General features: G+C 33.1%; 2 protein-coding genes across 2 annotated transcripts in view; both read left to right on the top strand.

Moving 5' to 3' along the window:
- LOC135126863 (uncharacterized) overlaps positions 1 to 16,473 on the top strand; it is a 351,909-nt gene that overhangs the window by 309,582 nt on the left and 25,854 nt on the right. The gene's annotated exons all lie outside the window — the stretch shown is intronic.
- LOC135127321 (uncharacterized) lies at positions 14,010 to 14,486 on the top strand. The gene is made up of 2 exons (XM_064053763.1): positions 14,010 to 14,363; positions 14,412 to 14,486. The coding sequence occupies exons 1-2, from the start codon at positions 14,010 to 14,012 to the stop codon at positions 14,484 to 14,486; spliced, it is 429 nt and encodes a 142-aa protein (XP_063909833.1).

The following is a 16,473-nucleotide window of genomic DNA, read 5'->3' on the forward strand; positions in this document are numbered from 1 at the left end:
AAACACACGCAACCCGAAAAACATGAATTATATCCTTCTGAAATGGTCCGGTGATTAAACAAAGTAGAACCTAATTTAATTCTGCATTTTTGCAGCACGTCCTGGTGATGTACGATTCGTTTAATTGATGAAAAGGTGCTAAAGTGGCGCAATAAATTAAGTCGATTTTTTATGTCACGTTAAGCGATAAAAAATCTGTTGTTTGGGGATGGTAATGAGATGCGCATAGTGAACACAGCTGTGGACCAGGAAGGTTTGCCCTACTCGAACAGGGGCTGACGAAATCATTAATGCTCCTTGTATGAATACATTAAACCCAATCGTATCGACACCTCGATTGTTCTTAGTGTTTATCTTCGGAGTTTTCTTGTGCTTGCTTCGAGAAACCATTTTTCACATGTCGTGTGTGCTGTAATAATGTATGAGGAACCAGAAAGAAACAAAGAATCCAATTTACGCTGACGGTGGCTAATGAATAGCATTGTAAATTTAAGAAATGGGATTTGGGAGTAATTGTCATTCGTTTAAAAATTTTAAGCAGCTAATTAAATTGGCCTACTTTTGCTGCAGAAACATTTACACCGTTTCTCTCCCAACTGTAATGAAAAATCTGAAAGGCAAATGTTTACATGTCGTTCGAAAGGACTTTGAACCTACTGGCTAAATAACACAGAAGTTTGTTTCCCTATTTTCGTAGATAAAACAATTTAAACACACAACCACTATACTAGTATGACGGGAATAAAGAGTTTTTCAGTAATTTTTGATAAAATAAACATATTATTTTTAATATGCAAAATATAACAATATCAGAATTTTTTGAAGAGACAGAAAAAAGCTGGATGTGCCGGGAATCAAACCGAACATTTTTTCATTTTAAACGGATCTTTTTACTAATGTGCTTCTACCCACGACTTTGATGGTGTGGTTTTCACACACCAACTCGACTCGTGGAACAATAAAATAATAAAACCACAACAGAAAAATAAATTGTACTCCTAATTTATTATTTTCTATAAAACAAAGACGCACTTTATTGAGTACACGAAAATTTATATATTTTTAAACGAAAACGGCAAAATGCTGTTTTTTATTTTATGTGTTAAACTAAAGGGATAACTTTACATTTTACCGCAGAGTTTTACGTGCATGTACACTTAGTTTATTATAGTTTATATTTCCCACAGGAGGCAGCACAATTTTTCTAATAAAAGAGAAACGTTTACTTGTTTTTTTAAGATAATAATTTTTACTTTTAGATCAATATGTCACCTATATTATACAGGCTGATTTCGAAACAAATACAATAAAACAAATGGGGAATAGCTCACAATAAGATTTACTGCACTATGTAAAGTTCACGGTCCCAAGTGGTCTATAAAAAAAATACTTGAAATTAAATATAAATTGTTATACTGGTAGTATTTCTTGACCTACTATAACCACTTACTATTCATTGAACGGCACAGAACGACTAGGATTAAAAACCAAAAAATCGGCGCACTGATAAGTAACATGCAGGGCTAGTCATGTATCAGTTGGTTGCCGTTGTATGTTCGGTTCACGTCTTTGACAATAGTGAATTTTTGCCAATTCAGAGCGTGTCGACATGGTAATGCTTTATGGTGTGGCTGGTGGAAACGCCGATTCCACGTGCTTAAACATTTACATCAGTGGTGCAGCATCTCCGAGCTCATGGTAAATACCATTCCATATTTCCACATTACTACTGTTTGTAATGCCGTGGTTACAATTATTGTTTATATTTCGAAATCACCTTGTATATTTCAAAAATAAATGTACGATTCGATTTGGTCTTTAACCCATCACAATCAACTTTAATAATAAAGTAATTTTGACTTTATGAAGAAAATTTTCTCATCTAATTATGAGAAAAAATTGAAAATGTCACGTTAACGTGGAGGAATGTTCTTGTTTTCTTCGTTGTTAAAAAGCGTTGCGGTTTTTGCTGCGAACAACATTTTCACAAAGCAACGTTTAGCGACAAAAAATTAAGAAAGATGCTTTTAGGAAAAAATAAGTTCGTAATTCGTCCGCTGAACCGATGAAAAGCAATTAAAATTTTGTCACATCCACTCAACTAAATTACAGAATCTTGTTTCAGCAAAGAGTAAAATTGTAGGCTACGTTTCTAACAGCTTAAAATTTGTCTCTCAGTTTTTCGTGGCGTTCTCCTTCTGTTGAATGCAGTTTTATTCAAATCTAATTTGACTGTGTTTGAAAATCCGGAAACGTTTACATAAGGCGGAGGACCATTTAAATTTGGAATTCTTGAATTTTTCACTCAATATATTTGTGTATTCCCAGCACTCGCTCCAGGGGATTTATTAGCATTCTTCAGAATAATTCGTTTAGAATTACCATAAAATCTCTGCCGCTTCTCAATTAACTGTTCCATTGCTTCGTATTTATCCTGTATATCTCCTTGTAATGTTTGATTGTTTAAAGAAAAGCGTTTATTCTAATACCGTGGTGATTGCTTTCACCGTAAAATCGTTTTTTAAAGAAGAACTGTGACTGTTTAAATTAACAGATTAATACAAAGTAAGATTAAATATTGTTTGAAACCCGCAAGTTTTAACTTGTAGAGGTTAGGACTGCTTGGAAAAATTCAAAGAAGGCAAATATTCTTTTAAGATAAGGATATTATTAGAAAATCAAATGAAAAAAATCTGGAAACGTTTAAAAAATAGGAAAAATGACAGGAAAGGAAAGTCGCCAAAAATTCTTAACGAAAATGTACAGGATAAATCACTAAGCGCGTCAATTATTCAGAAATACAAAAAAAAGTCCAGGACTAAAGTTGAAGGGGTTTTTTAAACAGTAGATATATCTTATTATTTTTTTTTAAGTATAGATAGAGAGTTTCTGGTTTTAAAAAATATATTAAAAACACAAGTGATAAACAGAGGTGTAGAGTCAATAAATTTGAGTTTCAGTGTTCATAAAATAATCTAAATTATTTAAGTTTTCAAAAATCGATATTTTAGATTTTTCAAATGGAACGTCTTGTATTTTGTGACTGCATCTTATACACAATGGGTATATTAAGATTAAATTTAGGTGATATTGTAACTCGACACGTTAAAAACAAGCGCTTGCATTGATGGAAAACTATGAAAAACTAAGCTGTAAGGAAGCGAATTTTCGCGGCCAGAAAAGAGAATTCCTTCTTGAAGCCTTGAAGGGTTTGGAAGTGCTGCCCAAGTGTCGTGGCTCGTTTTTAAGTTGTAGTTTTACTATTTTTGTGAGAAGTGCAGAGCCCCTGTAACTCCCGACCACCGTAAGTACCGTTTGGGTTTTCTGCCTGTTTGTGTACCGTTTTCGAATCGCCGCCCCCGAGCGAAAACGTTTCCACCGTCAACGCTTTTTCCTCCGTCACCACAAAAAGCCGAAACCGTTGAGCACGCGTCGTGTTCCTACACCGCGTTCCCCTCCCGGGTCGGTGTACTGTCCCCGCGAGATTTCCCGTTCCAGGGTCGCCGTTCCCAGGTCCAGGAAGAGACTGTCCTGAAGGAAGTCGCGTCCAGGAGAGAACGACCGTGTCGGACGTTTTATTTTATTTTTTGTTAAGTTTGTTTTGTAGATATTTAAGATTATTTTAGCCATAAAATTATTTTAGCCATAAAATTATTTTAGCCGTGTAGCTGATGGCAAAAAATAAAAACCCCATTACTGTTAATTTTCCTCCGTTTTATCACCTGGAGATTCGTGTCTCCGGTTTTAGAGCAACCCCGGTGCTCCCTCCCCGGAGAGGGATCTGGCGCCCGAGCAACCGCAGCTCCCGGCCGAAGGTTCCACCCCCGGTGGCGTGAAGGTGACCCCGTAGCATAAGCGTAGGTCGGCTAGACGTGTTACTTTCTCACCCGCACCAGTCGGCCCAAGGCTTGGCACCGAGGCACGCCACCCCCACGCGTTATCGACGAAATTCTGGACGTTTACCGTCCGTCACAGAAATTTCGTCGCACTGTATGTTGCGTCGCAAACAGAACACTCTGTATAGTTGAAAATAATTTTAGTGTTTGGAAATCAACGAACCATACAAGTTTCGTTTTTAACCTTTTTTTAGTAATTAATGAAATTTCAAGGACCACTCCTTCCTCTTTGAGTTAGCAACGTACAAAACAATGCATTTGATATAAAAGAATTCCCGACGGTGTTGTCAGTTGTCAAACACATACCGGTTTTCACAAACCTGCACAATTTTTTGAAAATTTTTATTATTCTACATCTGTTCGTGGAAATATTCCTTTTTTATTTTCATCATTTTCAAAATTACGTTTAATTGTTATTTATCACATTATTTTTGAGATTATTTTTAATGTTTTCCTTTTGTCATCTGTACAAAACGCGAGTGAGGTTTTTTTTTAGTACTGAATATTTTAAAGCCGATCAACAGCAGCTTATACTCGAAAATATTTTTAGATGGAAGAAGTATTTGGCGAGGATCTTTGTTTTTGAGGTAGGTAATAATTGTAATATCTCGCATTTATGCATTGTTAAAAGTACGAGTGAATTTCGAGAATTTTTTATAGGAAGAAAATAGTTGTCACTGATTACCTTAATTTTTATTTAATAATTTCACACTATTAACTTCACTGTTACCATTAAGAGTCGGATATTTTTAATTTTTTACACTGTTGCTGCGGTTATCTATATTCTTTTTTATGTGTATCAGTTATCACAAATAAAATATCTCAAAACCAGATTGTATAATTTTTCAAAGTAATTGGACTGTACTTTAAAGGCTATCGAAGTTCTGTCGAAATAACCATCGACTAATTTTGTTGTGAGAGAATAGACGGGTAAAACTCAACATCTATTCATAAGCTACAAGTAGAGGAGTATGTTATATTACAGAATTTAAATAACATTTATTCGGTAAAATTTTAAGATGACGTTAGCAAATTTTTGGAAGGGGATAGACGGATAAATTTTAGTTGACGATTTACCATGCGTATGATAACCGTAAAAAGGTTGTATGATCAGAGATATCGGCTGTGAAATTTGAAAGTTGAATTGTAATTGACCACATTCTATCCGGTAGTTTAGACGGTTTGGAACTAATAAAAATCGACACAGACAGACGACAGACAGACAGATATAAGACAGATGGAAACCGGAAACCTCTAGAGCAAACGTCTACAGTTCATGAAACGTCGAGAAAACATAAAAGTAGTCAGTCGCCCGTTCAATTTACTTACCTTACGCTCGCCAAGTAAAAAGAGAATACAGATCACCCATGAGAGTCATCAAAACACAGTTAAGGATTAAATTTTAAGTTTACTACATTATTTCTAATTGTAAGTGTGAAAACGATAGTTTACTCATTGTTCTTTTCTTTGTCTTATTTAAAATATACCAAATTCATAAGTTTTTATTCCTTCATTGAAAATCACAACAATATCGTCTCCGTAATTCAACCATCTCCTCGGAAAATAAATGTTAAGCGTTGAAAATGTCGAGTCCCGCAAAGGTGTTCTTTGAAACTGAATACTTTTCAAAGAATCAAAGAAGTTATACTTCGATATGAAGCTGGTGAAGTTGAAATTCTTAGAAAAACCAAATTTACGTGTATTGTATTCGTTCTGCAAAACATATTTTTTGTCTGAGCAATTAATTCTATAGAGTTTTATTGCAACATCTGATTGTTTACCAAAAGCGTTGTTAAATTCATTGGTTAACTACGTGGAAACGTTCTGAGTAGGTGTATTAATTACAGAAATAACTGGAGGCATCGACTTAACAAGTTTGTGAATTTCCGGCAAACAACAATAATTTTGGTACAATAATTGAAACAAGCAATTTAGAAGCAAATTCAGTAACATTTTAGATCAGCGGATATATATATATAGGATTAAAAGATAAATGAGGATAACCTAATACCTGGAAATCTAAACTCGATCTGCAACGTCGAGTACGTCTACCGATGTAGTGCAATCGTGCAGTATTATTACAGGAATTATTGTTAACTGAATTTTCGTGACAAATACTATCTGTATTTGTCACATGAAGTCCCAATGCTGAGAAAAAAATGTGTATTTACGTCCACGTATAGCAAATATGGATATATAGGAAACGTTCAATACCAGTGCTAATCCTATTATAAAATCCAAAACACTTAGAGGAATTCAGATCTTTGGAGATATGGATCAAAGTTACACAAAGCTCTCTTAGTAAATGAAAGAGCTTTATTGGTATTGCACAAAATGGCTTTTTAAGTAGCCAAATGTTGAAAGTCTATATTAAGGTATTGCAAAATAATACACATCCGCCCAGGCGCCCCACAGTTTGATAATCACCCCCACATCTTATTCAGCTACTGATACGAAACAGTTGAAAAACGAGGAAAATACTCAATCAAGATTTAAGGGTTGTAGCAGCTTTCAAGAATTATTGAAATTAGCTAAGTCAGGGAAAATGCCCACCCCATTAACCCCCTTATTAATTGTATGTAATCTGCTGTTGATAGTTGAGGATAGACCTCTCTAGCCATTTAGGGAGTCGACGGGACATTGCACTTGAACGTGTGGGAAACATCAAACAGACGCAGCAGGAGCGGAGTGGAGCATATGTCAGGCACGCGGCTTTAACAAGGGCTGCGGGGGTTGTCGGACGCAGGGGCCGCAGAGAGCATCCTTAACGCGTGTCGGGATACTCCTCTAATTGGGGAAATATTGGATTCCAACCAACATCTAATTTACAACGCGAAGGATGATTCAATTATGGACAGGAAAAAGCACGAAGCTATGGCGAATATAATGAAAGAATTTTGAGAATCGATAACCTGGTAAACAAATTAAGGGAATTATGAGATATTTTGGGTTAGAATTAATTAAAATTTGGGTAGCTGGAATGATCGAAAAGTAAGTAAAGTGGGTGTCTTTTGGTAGAATAAACATACAGAATGAGCAAAACTTTTGACAAACGTAGACGCACAGTAGCATGCACTGAAGATGCCGTATGTTCATCACATATTATTAGTAAATGAAAAATAATAAAATGTTAACAAAAAAAAGAAATAATTAAATAGCGATAAGTTCTCGTCTAAAAGGGTAAAACACACATATTAGAAAAATATTTTCCTTGTGTATATGCTGCTGTTGACAGATCTGATTGTTTCACTTTTATTAAACTTTAACTACCTTATAAGATATCTTAGCGTTCTTTCCATATCCTTGCCTATCGATGTAAATTCATAAATTCTTCCCTGAACTCTTGAAAGAAGATAATGAAAATCGTGCACAGAATTTTGTAGTTATATAGTTAGTAATAGTGGGTAAAATCATATAAGAAAATCCCGCCAACCTACTGATGTTAGATTCCAGTGGAACAAATCTTGCAAAAAAGTTAGTGTAATTAAGACAAGTTAAGATAACATTGGTTTGAGGGAAATATACCATTTTCGGCTTTCGACTTTCATTTCCTTGTATAATATTAGCGAATACATCGAATTTCTTTATTGTTCCGCCACCTGAAACTGCAAGGACTCTGGATACCAACTACAACCCAACCAAATGTACAACTTTTACGGATTGTAGTTTATCTATGTACGTATACTTTTATTTCACAACGTACATCGAAAATATTTCAAACTAGAGACAAAATTTTTGTATAATATACTATTTACTTCATGATGATAAGATAGGTAATATAGTCCAACAGTATCTACTTGATAAGTAGGCTAATTTCATATAGAAATATGTAAAATTTTACTTCCCAATTCTGTCTGTCTGCTGTCTGCGGCCTTCCATCTGTGGTCTGTGTCATTTTATTAGATGGACAATCCGCGAAACTACTGAACTGATTGAAAGGAATAATTTAATTGAGCCCAAAAATAAGTCTCCCGTTTTCGTCCATCTGTCGTCCGTCTTTCGCCTGTCTGTCGTCTCTCTGTCTGCAGCGATTTTTATTAGACAAATAATTTCAGATACTACTACTTTACTAACTCAAATTTTATATATATTGTACATGATAAAATGCTAACCAAAATTTGGCTAATCGTCCCCGCCAAAATTTTCAAATAAATTAAAAAAATAAAATGTAGATATCCCAATGTTCAAATTGTTGAATTAAAAATTATATCTTCGGTGTAATGGGCGTCGCTCTAATCTTATGCTGTAGTAATATGTAAATTGTCATTATAAAACCCAGTTTCTGTTCGAGTATATTTTTTGTATGATAGGGCTAGGAAAACTTCCTTCTTTAGACAGCGTTCTAAAACTAAGCAGAACTAACTTTCACAATAATAAATATATATATATTTTTTAATTTCCATGCAATCTTACTTAAATTTTATAAGATAACATACTTCTGCACTAGTCGTTTATAAAATTGCGTGTCGAGTTTTTAGCCTAGACATAAAAATAAAAAAAAAACAGAATTGTATAGTAACTACATTTTGTAAATGAACTTTGAAATTGTTAAACCGAATGCTCTGAAATCTTACAAAAGTTTTAAGTTCATCGTAATTGTAAAGCGTTAATTCTCCCGAAAAAAAAGTTGACGTCATATCAAAATTTTATCGGACAAATCCTCTAAAATATATGCAAAACGATTCTGAATTTATGCTTGTCCTTTATTAATGCATTAATGGTTTTTTAAATTATTGATACAGGGTGACCCAACAAAATTAATGAATGGGGCAATCTATTTTATTAATCAAATCGAAGAACGGCTCACCGCATTGTCCTGAAATTTGTTAATATTAGTATAATCTCGAGTATCAGACTGCATCTATTTAAATTGATATACAGGGTGTTATTGAAAGGTACGTACAAAAAAATTGACAGTTTTTCGCGAAGTCTAAGAAGTCTGAAAAACTTGTTTTGTGTTATAAAAATTATACGGGAAAAATTAACCCTTATTCAACCTTTTTAGACGCTACTGAAGGATAAATAGGTAAAATTAATTTATTTTAGTCAATCCTAGCAACAATAAAACTTTTGTCAAGACTAAATGTTGCTATAGAACCGAAAGATGATCGTTTTATCAGAGGCGTACAACGAATTTGGACATAAATTTTAATAATAATAACTTTTATCTCTAAAAAGGAGAACACTTTTACCTGAACTTTTTTTTACTTTTAGCACCCACACTTCGAGACGAATTGCCCATTTTATTTTGTACGTACCTTTCAATAACACTTTGCAAAAATATTGATGAAGTCATCACAAAATTTTGTTATGAGAAAACTCACTGGAAACAGACCCATAGCATGTTTCTTTACGTAAATTTTAATATTCCTCACACATCTTTATTTTAGCTTATAGGAATATCATAAAAAACAAAGTTCGCAAAATTTAATATTATAATTATTTGTGGAATCTGTATTCTTTCGCCTGTAAAGAACTTTCGACTATTTTTTTTTAATTATCATACAAATAGTAACAAATTAAAAAAAAGTCATATCACCATCCCTATCAAAATTGCGATGACGTCATTTCCAAAGTTTGTCACATAATAAGGTTTGTTTCTATACTTGTGAAATTTTCTCTATTTTACCCCATTTTTAAATTTATGTAATTCTACTTCTAATGTAGACAGTAGGTATACAAATTAGTAAAAAAAAAAGTTATATGCCGATTTCATTTTGCTTACAGTGTTTATGACATCGAGACATACTCTGTCTTCATAACTGAAGAGACACCAATAATAGTAATTAATAACAGTGTTATTACTTATTAACTATTATTAAATTGTGTCGCAAGAGATTTTCGAAACTGCATGACTAAAAGTTGCTTTTTAATTGTAATTTCAAAAAAAAAATTAAAAGAAAAATATGTTGTTTGAACGCTATGAATAATAATCTAAGATTTTCTAAGCAATTCTAAAGATTCAATTCTAAGATAAAAACAAAACTTTGTTGTTTTTCAATCGTTGAATCCGTGACTGGTGTCCATTCAAAAAATTGTGTAATGTGATCCCCCTGAGATGAGCGTAAAATTTAATGGTTTAAACCCAAACTTAAGTATTTAAAGCTATTAAGCATAATAACTGGTATCTGATTGTTATCTTAAGCGGCATTATTTGATAAAGCAATCTCAATTTTCGGGTATATGCTTAATTGCAAAGTATTAAGTTTTATATTTTTGGAAATATCGAGTGACTATTAATGATTGAAACAAATTTTTGTGTTAGCAACTTTGAATTAATGGCAGCAATGTTAATATGTCAGTTCACAATTGTCAACTTTGACTAACGCCCCTTACGGATTTGATGGAAAATTGCCCTAGTTTAATTTTGATAATGAGGTATTCCATCATAAAATTTTAAACATGTTGCCAACCTGACAAAAAAATAGTCATTTATATTCACGTGGTATTAAGATAAAAAATGTGGAATTACCAATATATTGTTAATATAAAACAAAAGGAACTGTCTTTTAAATAACGAAGAAAATTATCGATTTTCTTTAGCCGCGTTGGAAAATAACGGGAGCGGAGGATGTGTGTTTTTTTTAGCTTTTTCATCTCAGACGGGGGCGACTGAAGTCCTTCAGAAGCGCTCGGCATTACCATGTCTCGAGGTCAACGAAGAATCAAACTGTTTCCGTTAGCTCGGAATTTTTGATCGACAAATGAATGAAAATTTACAAAGCGTAACATCTTCCAGTCGTATAAATTAATAATTAATATTCAAATGCAAAACTTTTTTAATATGAAAGAAAGTAGAAAATTTAAAGGTTCTAGTCACTCTCGAAGCTCAAGGCATCAAATTTATTCGTGTATTCAAAACAAAATATTCCTCTCGATTATGTTGTGATTAATATGACATTTAAACCTATTTTTCATATATTATATTGTTTTTACGCAGTTTACCGATATTGATTTAATTAGTTTTACAAATGATACGTAGTTACCACTTCCTGGAGTAAATTATTGTGAAAAAATTCTTAAAAATCTCACAGAGAATCAACAAAAAGCGTCCGGTGTTCTTTAATTGTGGACACCAATAATAACAATGTAAAGAATATGGCTGAAAAAAAGTCTTTTCGCAACAGTAAGAACCAGCAAGTTAGAGGTTTGATTAGCTGATATTTTTATCTGTATTAAATTTATTTATTGCTATGGCTATGATAGAGAATTATTTGATATAACTCAGTGAAATTCATTATATGGAATAGCGTATTCATAATTTATGAGGTAAATATTTAATTTGATAAAGTGATAGATCACCAGATCACCGGTCGATAAACAGAGATACAGAAACGGGAAATCAGGAAGAAATATATACTGATTAAATCAAGTGAAGAAAAATCGAAATTGCGCAAAAAATTGCAAAATTTTCGTTCGTGCTAATCTGGAATAAAAATTTTCCATAATACATAATATGAATCAATCTACGATTCAGTTGAGTTGATTCTTCATGAATTGTGAGCACATATTTTATTGATTATTATAAGATATTTAAAACAGATTCATATGTTTCTGTTGAGAACCTACCAGAGTTGAGTTCCATCCTAATATTTTAATCTGGGAAATTTAATTCAACAATATTATTGAAGAGGAACTGTCTACATTTACATGTGTTACGTGAAAGTTATTATCCCTCGAAAAATCAAATACAGCTTATGCAAATACGCTATGAGAATACTGGACACAGTAATGTTCGAATTATTTAAATTAAAAATAACATTTTCTCTGTAGCAGGCGTCGCTCTAATTTTGGGTTATGTACTAATATGTAAATTGTTGTCACTGCTATAAAACCAAATCTCTGTTCGAGTATATTTTTTAAAATACTCCTATGAAATGCTAAGAGAAATTAAAATTAGAAATTTGCTAAAACGGTTCTATTACAAAAATATTTCTTTCAGATATTGTTCTGCAAGTATGCAAAGTTAATTTTCACAATAATAAATAAAAATTTTCATTTTTTTTTATTTGCATGCAAATCTGTTGCACTGCTTCCTTCATCCTTCTCATATCCTGAACCTCACTTTTTCAGCCTTCAAAGATGCCATTTACATTTTTGTTGTAAATTCCACTAATTAAATCTGACTTTCCAAATGTCGTTAGCTAAACCCGGAACGAGAAGTAACTCCGCTATTAATTACTAAGTCCGGTGTATCTCAGGTGAGCTTTAACAAAGCTCCACTCCACAATTTCGATTTCAGTTTACCCAACGATTATATTTGCATACAACTATGCAAATCACCCCTCTTAATGGCCCCTATGTCGAATCTTGTCTTCATAAATAAATTGACTCTGTCTAGTTGAAGAATACGCAACACAATTACACTCTAATTGTTTTCAGCTGCAACGTAAATCATAAGCGAAATGTCAAACGAAAGGCCGAGCTTAATTGCATCGAGAAAGCTTTAAACTCAGACAATGCCTCATTTTCTATTGTCTAATGTTGTTATCGGTTAAGTTCCTGGGTTTGTGCAGAGAGCTCGCGCTAAAAAATTTAATAATAGGGTATAGATAGTGTTGAAAATCTCAAGCTATATTATTGGGTTATGAGTCCCGGAGGCGATGTAGCGGAAAATTTCGTCTCCAAAGGTGCACGTGAGGACCATTGGGCGGAGCAGCTTTGCCCATTCTCAAATATTCTTCATAAATAAGGAGCAATTTATCAACGGCTGTCAGTTTATTTTGATTCAGGTAGAGGTGAGCGCGGAATGGTAATGGTTGTACATGGGGGCTGCCGAATGATGCTTTTGATAACTACTAAAAATTTTAAAAATATCAAATATAGAATAATATCGCGTCTAGTCGAAGTGATGATATCCTCCAACATATTTGTTTTAGAAAAATTTTCCGTAAAGTATAAACAATGTAAAAAATGTTATCGTCTCATAAAAAATCGCTGCAAAAAATAATGAACAAATAAACTACTTTGTGCAATTAGAACTTCATCTGATTGGATTTTTCAGTAATTACTTCATTAGCAGAATATGTAAACATTTGAGAAAAAGCTTTTTTCAAAGAGACGTTTTATCGTTTCATTACTGCTAAAAAAACTGCCCCTGAAGTACAGTCCAACAAATCCCGTTTCTTTGGAAAATTATAAAATTTGATTTTGCAAACTTTTATTTGTGATAACCTCTATATTAAAAAATATGTAGATAATGCCAGTAAGAATGTAGGAAAATATTTTCTTTTGTTTTTATCTACGACATACAATTTTTCTTAAATGTCATCCTGCATATATTTTTTTGATCAATTAATATATCATATTTTAATTACCCATACTCCGCCAACGCCTTTGATTAAAACGCATTGTGTAACAAAAACACACTATCTTATAAACTATAGTTTATGTTTGATCTGGTGCGGAATTAACAACCGCTCCAAAAATATGAATGCGTTTATTTATAAAGCGCAAGGTTATGCCTGTATTTCTAGTGAGTTTTCCATTTGTTCTGATCAACATTTCAGCAAGGAGACGTTATCAATTCCAATACGTGGAGTGTAAAATTAATAATGAAACAATAGAGTGTACCGATTTTGATTTGATCAATAAAAACATATTTAACAGTAGTAACAGTGTAAGAAACAAAAAAGCCCATGTGACGATCGAACGTGCTCGACCTCCGCATTACTAGTCCGAACTCGCCGACAGTAAGCTATAAGCAATCGAATACTCTTGTGCGAGCTCCGCTTACATTACTACGAGCCCTAACAACTAAATGTTCGGACAAACTAATCGGAGCGTTCAAAAACCACTCTTTATGAATTAATTTTTAATTTTTATTATCAAATCACATAAAAATAGGAAGCTAAGATTTCAAAGAATAGTTTTTAATAAAAAAGTTGAATGTTTTACTTTACATAGAATTTTAATTCAGATATGACTGTGGATTTTTCAGAAAAAGTGAATACACTTTGGCAACTAATTATTCGGACAAATAAATAAAAAAATTAATTTTCACTAAGTAGGCGGTGTGAATTGTTTGATTGTTAATAAATATCATTCTCCTCTTCCTGCTTAACCTAACTGTGTTGTAAGATCCATAGAAAAATATATATATTCTTTAACAAAATGGTTCGTGGACGTCCACTTGAAAAATCATTACGTGCACTTATTGTAAAGAAGTATTTCCAAGGTAAAAAAATTCGGGAAATTAGTGAAGAACTGAATTTAGCAAAGTCCACTGTAGCGGATATAATCTCACATTATCGCGAAACTGGTGGACTAGACGTTAAAGGAAAAAGTGCAGGAAGACCGAAATTAGTTTCAGAAAGAAGTCAAAGGCTCCTTGTAAAACTTTGTAAAAAAAATCGAAGAAACACATTGCGGGACATAACAGCACAATGGACGGATGAAATAGGGCATAAGCTGTCACGAGAATGTTGTAGGAAATGGATTCACAAGTCAGGATTAAGTTTTTATAAGGTAATTTTTAAGTTTTTGGTTTACATTTGTTCCACCGTGCCGTTACAGGCCAAAGAAAAACCTTTAATAACGGCAAATCAAAAGAAAAATAGGTACAACTGGGCAAAGTCTAAGCTGGCATGAACCATGGAAGATTGGTCAAAGGTCATTTTTAGTGACGAGTCAAAATTTGATGTGTGCGTGGGAGATTTGCGGAGAAGAGTGATAAGATCAAAAAGTGAAGCGTTCAATAAAGACTGTTTAAAACGAACTGTAAAGTTTGCTAAAGGAATAATGGTGTGGGGATGCATGTCAGCTAAAGGGTTGGGGAATTATGAATTGGTGGAAACGACTATTAACGCCATGAAATACCAACAAATTTTAGAAAACAGTTTGTTGCCCTCTGTTGAAAAACTGTATCCGGACAACGATTATATTTTTCAACAGGACGGTGCATCATGTCATACCGCAAAAAGTACTAAGAAATGGTTTGGGGATCATGATATAAGAGTCCTTTCATGGCCTGCGAACAGCCCTGACTTAAATGTCATTGAGACACTTTGGCACGACATAAAATCCGTTTTGGGTAACAACCCCCAACGAACACTCTTAGGTTTAAAAGCAAAAATCGACGAAGTTTGGGCAAGTTTTACTCCTGAATGCTGCAGAAGTCTTGTAAGTACTATGCTTGCAAGGATACGCGCAGTAATCAAAGCAAAAGGAGATGTTACACCATACTAAGTAAAAAAAAATACTCATGTCCGAATATTTAGTTGCCAAGTTTATTCGTTCATATCAGCTTCTTGTTGTGTTATAATTTTGTTAAGTTAATAATATTACAATTTTTGTTGAGAATATTGCATTAAAGATACCTACTTATATATTACTCTAGTTTTGTTTTTGTAAAATACATTTTTTTTTCATTAAATTACATTTTTTTGTATAAAAGAATACGTGTCCGAACATTTAGTTGTTAGGGCTCGTATAAAATGTTGGTATACATATACGAGTAATTTGGATTTTTTTCGAAAACTTGGATGCCTCGGGGAAAACCTGAGGGCGAATTCGTAAATCACTAATGTTATTTTATAAAATTTATATAATTGTAATAATGATATGTCATCACATTGTTGGTGGAAATGATTAACAACACAGAAAATTTCGATGCACTGCTAAGAAGTTTCAACTGATCTGTTGTTATCTCATCGACTAAACATTCGAGAAGAAAGTGTAGTAAGGGAGAGGTGTTGAAACCGGTGGACAGTGTGTCTAAAATTACGGTGTTGCGGGGATCACAGCATGTTTGATTTAATGACAGTGTACCGAGTTACTTTTCAGAAGATTAGAACTGTGAAGGGTTTAAAAATACTGTATTATATATTTGCCTGTACGACCATCTTATAATACTTTATTTTAACTGTCACTTGTAACGCAAAAACATATTTCACTATGTTTTTGCGTTTCTACACTTTAAATCTAAGATTGGGATTATTTATGTATGATATACGAGGTAAATTCAGTAAACACAGACTGCTGTATTATTATGGTATTGTCCAGTTGAGATTTATAACCTGCGTTCATTAGGCAAGTGGTGTTCTTAACTGCTTTGGCAGTGAGCCAAAGTAGTTGGTTCCTTTCACTGCGTCTCCAATTTACATTAACGGAAGTAAAAGGGAGAGACCAATAAATTTGTGTTGAGTTCGAAATGGATTTTTTGATGGTAATAAAAATGCCTCTGGTGAATTTTGTATTTTGCTTACTTATCTATTTTCGTTGGCACTAGAGTTTAAAAGCGATTACAAAAACATGGCGTTCCTGTTGCGACTGTTGAAAATGATAATAATATAATATGATGTAATAACAATAAATCTTTTTTTTTAAACAGTATCCTATAGTAAATACAATATTAAAAAGAAAGAAACATGTTATACATATATGTATAACACGGCATACAAAATAAACTTCAAGTACACGTAAACACACTATACCATATGGCACTATGAATATTCGCTCAGACTATAAATGACTTTCAAAATTGGTCAAATCTTCTATACGGCATGGTAGTTTATTATACAGATTACAACCCATAAACACAAAACCCTTTCAATATAAAAATCTTTGTGTTTTAGAT

This window comes from Zophobas morio, unplaced genomic scaffold (assembly GCF_036711695.1).
Source record: "Zophobas morio isolate AGI-343-1 ecotype UQ-CSIRO unplaced genomic scaffold, CSIRO_AGI_Zmor_V1 ptg000011l, whole genome shotgun sequence".
NCBI classification, from domain to species: Eukaryota; Metazoa; Arthropoda; class Insecta; order Coleoptera; family Tenebrionidae; genus Zophobas; species Zophobas morio.

Coding starts and splice junctions, on each gene's coding strand:
- LOC135127321 (XM_064053763.1), top strand. CDS start 14,010: ATGGTTCGTGGACGTCCACTTGAAAAATCATTACGTGCACTTATTGTA. Junction 14,364..14,411: donor CAGGATTAAGTTTTTATAAG/GTAATTTTTAAG, acceptor GTGCCGTTACAG/GCCAAAGAAAAACCTTTAAT.